We start from the raw sequence: 7,645 nt of genomic DNA, 5'->3' as shown, positions 1-7,645 counted from the left end.
GTAAGTTTGAAGTTTTTATGATAGTGTTTAAATGTTTATATATTATCACTTAATTTATCTATGTAACGTTTAAGTATTTATAATATCATTTAAAAATTGTCTATATCATTTAAATAGTTACAATATGGTTTAATTATAACTGGTATCGTTTAACCTCAGCACTGTCGTGTGGAAGAATGACTGTCGGCACTCACACGGGACAAACTATACACTCGCTTTGAGGGGAAGGAGATGGTCGCGAGCATTTGATGTGATGGGACGCTTTCGTATGCATAATATAAAAGTCGCTGAGCAAAGTGCCATATCCTTATAAGAAGCGCACCTCCATCACACGACCACTAGCACTGTTTATGTCAAAGCAGGACGACGCACATGAAACCACTATGGCTATGATCGGAGATGCCGCGCACAACTTGCATGATGTTAAAATTGTCATCCTCCCGATAATCATGAATGACCACTTCCATGTCGCCGTCCTTGACAATGAGAAACAAGAATGCATGCATTATTCTTCATGCCAAAGCGCGGGGTACAATAAAGACGCGTTGGACATGGTAAGTTCTTTAATAAATTGTGTCCGATTAATAGTGTTTGGTAAATAATCGGTATTCTAATCTCAACTTGTATACCTCGACAGCGGAATCTATTCGACATCTGTGTTGATATGGAGTTCGGCGAGTCGGCGACCTCAAAGTACCCACTAGTTCACGACATGGAAACCCCACGACAAAAACAAGGAAGTGTCGACTGCGCCGTCTATGTCATGCGGTTTATCGAGTAATTACTCGCCGATGAGAAGCTATAGCTACCGCAGACAGGCGTCCCTTATCTAAGATTAAAGTATGTTTCCCGCGTACTTAAGGAGGGGAGGGTAGCCGACGTCCATGAAAAAGGGGGGTCATCGCTAGCGGGTTGATAGAATTCCTTGTTTTTTGTTTGTTTTCAAATGTAAACTATTTCAAATCCAATTCATTGTTTTTGTTTTCGAAGAACATGACAAATTTTCTCAATGTAAATTTTGTTTGTTTTCAATTGTAAAGCAGGTTAAATTCAATTCAATTTCATTGTTTAACTTACAGTGTCATTGTTTACCTTTCAGTTTCATTGTTTAAATTTAACAATCATCGTTTAAATATCAGTGTTAACTGTTTAAAATTACAATTTCTCTGTTTAAAATTACACCGTCTCTGTTTAAATAAATGCGTTCACTGTTAAGAATAAGAGTTTCTCTGTTTAAATATGAAAAGTTGGCACTCAATTAAGTTTGGTTCTCTTTAGAAATCAGCTTATTTACAATGCCTAGTCGGCGATAGTTTCATTACAAGATCTACGATTGTGCCTGGAGCCATGGCAACGGCTGCAATGTAACTCATGGACATCAAACGCTTGTGACTCGATCCTCTTTCGTCTAGGACGCCCAGGCTGCCTTCTCGTCACAGGCGGTCGCAAACGAAGCTCACAATTTCCGTTCGAAGGCTTGTCATCGTCGGGTATGGGGAATATAGTTTTCTTATACACCAGTTTGTAATTGTCGACGGTGAAGTAGCCGCTAATAAATCGATGAACGTTGGTGTCTGTCTGCATTATTGCAGTGCAAGCGTATTTGCAAGGGATACCATAACTTGCCACATTCGATATGAACAAGTTCTGATGGCAAGATCTACAGAGTTGTTGCACTGGTCGATCACTTCGTAACGATCATCGACACAACGACCAACACGAAGATTTCAGCTATCCTCGACAACTATTTCTACCTTCGAATATATGTCTGGGCATAAGTAGGTCTCCCATTTGTTCGCTTGCTCACGGTGGTTTCATAACATGCGCATCAACTTGAACCTGTACAACATAGAACACAAATGTCAAACAGGGTTAAACAAAAACAGTGATGGTTAAATAATTGGTAAAATGTTTTAAACAGTAGGATAAATATTCAAATGATGAAAATAATATTTAAATTCAGAAAATAATATTTAAACAATTATGAAACGTTTTAAAGGATAACACTAGAGATGGCAATAATACCCATACCCGACCCAACCCGACCCGACCCGACCCGAGTTTGACGGGTAAAACCCGATTTGACCGGGTTTCGGGTCGGGTTCGGGTAAAACCCGACTTGTATGAAACGGGTGCGGGTGCGGGTATGGGAATTCTAATACCCGACCCGTACCCGTACCCGACCCGAAATTAAAATTACTAAAATATTTATATAATATATATATACACATATATATACTAATATGTTCTACAACTTAACAATGTAGAATTTTTTATTTTTCCTCTTTGTTTGGTCTTGTAATTTTATAATTATTTTATTTTATTTTATTTTATAAAAATTATAATTACTTTTAACTTATTTTTTTTATAAAAATAATATTTTTTTATTGATTTTTTTAATATTGGGGCGGGGACGGGTATACCCGCGGGTACCCGATTACCCCTCGGGTGCGGGTGTGGATTTGGGTTTTTAAAACCCGTCAGTCGAGTTCGGGTTCGGGTATACTAGTGAGGGTATCGGGTACGGGTACGGGTATGGTAATACCCGCACCCGACCCGACCCGTTGTCATCCCTAGATAACACCTAATATTTTTGAATTTTAAATTATCTTAGTATTTTATAATTATCTTAGCTTTATTAGCTATTTTAGTTTTATTTAATTATCTAGTATTTTGTAATTATTTTAATTATTTTAGTTTTATTTACTAGTTTGTCCTTAGTCCAAGCCTCTATAAATATTTGTTTTAGGGTTTGTAAAAAGGGATCGATGAATTGAATTGAATTTTCTTGCTTATTGTGAGTTCTTGGATTAGAATTGCGTATCCGCTACGTCACAATTAAACGTGAATCCAAAATTGAAATATCTAATTGAATTTTTTTATAATTTAGTGACTCAAATAGAGGTAGTTGAATAGTTGGGTGACTACATAAATAATTTATCAAAAACTTTACTCCATTATAGCCCTACTATTATTAGTCCCCACGCTCGAATGAGAAAAGAAGAGCTTTAATATGTTAGACAGCTTATAGCCACTGGCTAAACTTTTATCAAGATAATATAATATATACCTCTCAATGTGAAGATAATATTCTACTTAAATAAATGTCGTAAATATCATCTTTAAACGTCTAAAAAAACGATCACTTTCCCTATTTGATCGTATCATAAAGAAACTTTGGGATTGCTAAATCATAGACGAGATAAATAAATATAGAAAGCAACAGAGCCATCATAGTATTTTAGTACTCCGACGAAAGGGAGTTCTTACTCCAACGAAAGGAAGGGTGGTAAATGGATCATTCAGCGATCTGGATCGGATGGATTATATTTTCCCCAATTCATTCTATTTCATCAGATCCAGGATGTGATATGGTTCCGAAGAATGAACCAAGTATGGACAATTCCAATAAGATTTCATTCTCCATTTTCAGGATCAAAACCTGTGTATAATTTTTCGAGTTTCCCAGGGGTAAAATGGTCAAAATAGCTATGAAGTTGATCCACTGGCACCCGTGTACAATTTTTCGAGTTTCCAGGGGTAAAATGGTCAAAATAAAATTTATTTTATATTATTATTTTAAAAAAATAAAATAAAATACAAATTTACCAAAATACCCTCACATGCATCGCCCTCACTCTCTAAAACCACTCGCAGGGATGATCAATTTCCACCAAAGAATTTCCCTCTTTGCTCTCTCTCTCTCTCTCTCTCCCTTCCTCCTCGATTTCCTCCAAAACCCAAACCCTAGAAAAAGATAAAGATGATCGATTTCATCAAAACGAGGATGAAAAATCTCTCCTTTTGATCGCTGTTCCCCTCAAACCCCACCCCCTCCCAATCCCCTCCCCGTGATGGAAGCCATTGATCTCGCCGCCATAGCGACCATTGGAACCACTGAACCCATTGCCGGCCAAGATCAGAACCTACGACGCCGCCGCCCTAGCGCTGCTCTTTGGTGCTTCCCCACCAACCGTCCTCCTGGCTCCTGACTCCTGACCACTAGCTTGATTTCTCTTTCTTTTCTTTGATTTCTCTATATTTTCTGTGAATTTTTGGGTTTTTTTTTTGTTGTTGTTGCGGGGATATGGGTTCGTTTCCGATTGGTGATTTGAGGCCTTTCAGTGGGTTTTGTGATGGTTTGGAGCTGCCAGCGTCGTCTTCGCTGGTCATGGATGGGGATAGGGGAGAGTTGATGAGAGCCGGAAGGGGAAGGAGTGGTGGATGTGGGGATTTGAATGATAGGGCTGCCATGGCGCTGAAGAGCCACAGCGAGGCGGAGAGGAGGCGGAGGGAGCGGATCAATGCCCACTTGAGCACTCTGCGTGGCCTTATCCCCTCCTCCGATAAGGTTAGCTCTTTAGATTTTTTCATCTCCTTTTTCCTTTTTAACCAGGGCTTCTTATTCATACTTTGTTGGGTACTCTCTGATATGCTTTTTAGAAATGATAGAAGGACAAAAAGGGTATTTTTATGATGATAGACACTGCTGAAAAGCTATTTATTTTTGTTTTGATTGGTTTTGGTAAGATCTTTGGGCTTTTCTGATGTTCATGTTGGAATTTTGATGTCCTTCTGTTGTGTGATTGTGAAACTTTAATGTGATCAGGTTTGTGTTTCTGTGAAATTGTAAAAAGGATGTTCTGTTTCATGGAGTTATCAGCCATTTGCCAATTTAGTGCAAGCATTTGTTACCTTTCGAAAGATGGCTTGATTGTTTTTTCAATTTTAATCGCATTTTATTTGTCACCTAATCTCTCACTACTTTGTAGTGCCTGATAGGACATTTTATATACTAATATCAAAATCATTGAGCATGGTAAAATGACAGAAAATTTATGCATGTCTGTTTTTTTAATTATTATTATTATTATTATTGTTTTATTGCTGCATATTATTGGAACTTACAGACATAGGTGACAGTTTAAGGTCAGGAAAGAACATAAAGACGAAAATTTCATTATGAGGGCTTTGCATGTGAGATGAGAATATCGCAACCTGTGATAAAAATGAAGTTAAACAATTTGCCCAGAAACTGATGGCTAAAGCTTTATGAAGAATGCAAATTTTAACTAACCTCACATAGAATTTTTTTTAAGAATTATGCTCAAACAAAATGTTTTTGACATTGAATTTGTACTTGATGCAGTTAGACAAAGCTTCATTACTTGCTGAAGTGATCAGTCATGTGAAGAAACTTAAAAGTAATGCTACAGAAATCAGCAAAGGTTGCATTGTCCCATCTGAAGTTGATGAAGCAAGAGTTGAAACAGAGAGTATCGGATTGAACAGTGAAGCCCTTATGATTAAAGCATCACTCTCCTGTGATGACCGGCCTGAAATCCTTGCAGATTTAAAGCAGACTCTCCAGACCTTCAAGCTGAAAACTCTTGGTGCAGAGATCTCAACCTTGAGTGGCAGAATGAAAGTGGTTTTCCTTCTAGCATGTGAAGGGAACATCTCTGATACAGAAGGGCACCTTCTCACCACTTCCATTCAACAAGCCCTGAGGTCTGTTCTAGATAGGGCAACTTCACCACAGGACTTCCTACTGAGAGCTTCATATCCAAACAAGAGGCGAAGGATACCATTGTTCGAGTCCTCAAGCTCCTCTTCTTGAAATTCCTTTAATAATGCAGTGTGGTGAACACACAAGATTATTATCATTTCCTCAGCCTTTTGGAGGATGATGATGATGAAATACTAATTTATTTGAGGGAGAGCTTCCAGGTTCAAGCATATTTTTTCTTCAAAATGCTGCAGTTGAACTTTTTGGATTGGAAGTTGAAGTGCTTGTATATGATTGAAGCATGAAGTATATTTTGCATTTTTCTTTCTTGTATATACTTTAATGTATGTAGATATGATCAAACATTTACTGGGGAGATATACTTTGATGCATCTACGGACATAAAATTTGTTGTTCTAATAACTCCCTTGTACGGTTTGGAGGCAAAACATTTGAGTTTTCCCTTAGCATGAAATGGATATTTTATCTTGTCAGGCCATTCTTGTAAGATGTTTTCTGAAATTAATTATTAAAGTATTGCAGAAAAAATAAATTTATGTTGTTATTACTTATTAGAGATTTTTGTTGTTCAACTTTCTCACTTCAGTTAAAATTTTATATCGGCAGGTTTCCTACTATCAAGAGCTTTTCTTTTGAGAGTGAAAAGCAGCAGTATCTAATGTGAAAGTCCTAAATAGATTTGACGTGTGACTTCAAGGTAACAAGTTAAAAGCATATCATTTAATTCATTTATTTCAAAATGATTAGTTTGTTATATGATATAATACTTCATCTCCAATTTATCAAAATTCAACATTCTCAAGACGTTTTCCAGGTGTGACGAGGTTGATTTTCATGAAAACCTTGAATTTAATGTTTCTCTATTTTATCTGTTCATCAGTCAGGATATTCTGATTGCCAGTATTTTGTTGTTTTAGCAGTTGCAGTAATTTTCTATAGTGTTTTCTGAATGTTTTATTGAGTGACACTTTTTTACTCCTCAAGTGTCAATAATACACACCAAGCATAGGACAAAGCCCAAACACTTGAAACTCCACACAAACTACTAAGAACCAACAACACTGAAACAAAGCAGCCATGCCTGCTTGTAAACCCCGGTCCTTACTGCCCTGCAGCAAAGGCCTCCACGGCGAAGGTCTTGGTCACTCCAGCGAGACTCTTGAAGTGGATCTTCCCCGTCGGTGGTTCATCGACGGTGATCTCATTGACAGGGGGCCAGAGAAGGAGCTCTTTGGCCTTGACACCCTTGAGTTTCTTGATGCGCTTGGTAGAGATATAGCCATGGATATCAGTATCATAGCTTACTAGTTTTCCGGCCATCTTGAAGTTATGTTCAACCTTCTTCTTCTGGGCTATCCAAAAGTATCCTGTGGCTCTGACGAAGCCAAACTCGATGACTTCGGAGAGCGGCAGAAGGCCCATTGGAAGTGCAAACTCCTCCAGGAGGGATACTGCCAGCTTCATCCCTTCCTCGTGGCCCTTGTTCACAACTCCACCTTCTTTCTCGGCCATGTCTTTCCTTGGAAATGCTCTTGTGTGAGTGAAGTACATGAAGATGGAGTGTTATTTATATGGAAAGTGATGTGCATGAGGTTGGAAATTCATGCCTTGTGTGCATCGTCTTAGTTTGTATTTCTTCTTAGTAGGTTGCTTCAAGTTCATTTTTGTCATGAGCTTTTTGTTCTTTGTTTGTTTTTCTTGTGTTTGTTATTGGATGGAGCTTTTGTTGTTGTTGTTGCTGTTGTTACTGCCGCTGTTGTTATTATCATTATTAGAGGATATCAACTATTAATCCTTGTAAGTTTACTACTTTTTCCCCAATTAGTCCGTCAAGCTTTTTTCATACTTTTCATTTTCTCAATTTTTTTATTATTTATTTTTTATTTAACTTTTGTCATGTTGATAACATTTTATAATACCAAAAACATTGTTGTCTTTTTGATGCCTCACTATCTTCATGCTTGGGCTTAAGCCTGCGACTGTGAGGGGGTGAGCTCTCGTCTTTTTTATTCTTGGGTTTTGGCTTGTCTGTGAATTCAGTGCCTCTTACTTATTGATGTAGGTGAGCAAGATCAGAGACAATTTTATAAATTTGAATTTAAAAGTAGATGATTT

The 7,645-nt window shown here is 37.7% G+C and overlaps 2 protein-coding genes across 2 annotated transcripts; one reads left to right on the top strand and one right to left on the bottom strand.

Moving 5' to 3' along the window:
- The first annotated feature begins 3,640 nt into the window (after positions 1–3,640).
- LOC120280883 (transcription factor bHLH30-like) lies at positions 3,641–6,017 on the top strand. The gene is made up of 2 exons (XM_039287853.1): positions 3,641–4,351; positions 5,150–6,017. The coding sequence occupies exons 1-2, from the start codon at positions 4,088–4,090 to the stop codon at positions 5,618–5,620; spliced, it is 735 nt and encodes a 244-aa protein (XP_039143787.1). The 5' UTR covers positions 3,641–4,087; the 3' UTR covers positions 5,621–6,017.
- A 235-nt stretch (positions 6,018–6,252) lies between these two features.
- LOC120280884 lies at positions 6,253–7,354 on the bottom strand. Its single transcript, XM_039287854.1, has one exon. It carries the CDS (start codon positions 7,079–7,081, stop codon positions 6,632–6,634), a length of 450 nt encoding a protein of 149 aa, XP_039143788.1. The 5' UTR covers positions 7,082–7,354; the 3' UTR covers positions 6,253–6,631.
- Between the last annotated feature and the right edge of the window lie 291 nt (positions 7,355–7,645).

This window comes from Dioscorea cayenensis, chromosome 17 (assembly GCF_009730915.1).
Source record: "Dioscorea cayenensis subsp. rotundata cultivar TDr96_F1 chromosome 17, TDr96_F1_v2_PseudoChromosome.rev07_lg8_w22 25.fasta, whole genome shotgun sequence".
NCBI classification, from domain to species: domain Eukaryota; kingdom Viridiplantae; phylum Streptophyta; class Magnoliopsida; order Dioscoreales; family Dioscoreaceae; genus Dioscorea; species Dioscorea cayenensis.
This window is presented reverse-complemented; position numbering and strand designations above follow the sequence as displayed.

Bases quoted from the DNA above. Each gene is read 5' to 3' on its own strand.
- LOC120280883 (XM_039287853.1), top strand. From the start codon at position 4,088: ATGGGTTCGTTTCCGATTGGTGATTTGAGGCCTTTCAGTGGGTTTTGT. The intron at 4,352-5,149 runs GTTAGCTCTTTA...TACTTGATGCAG, and splicing joins TTATCCCCTCCTCCGATAAG to TTAGACAAAGCTTCATTACT.
- LOC120280884 (XM_039287854.1), bottom strand. From the start codon at position 7,081: ATGTACTTCACTCACACAAGAGCATTTCCAAGGAAAGACATGGCCGAG.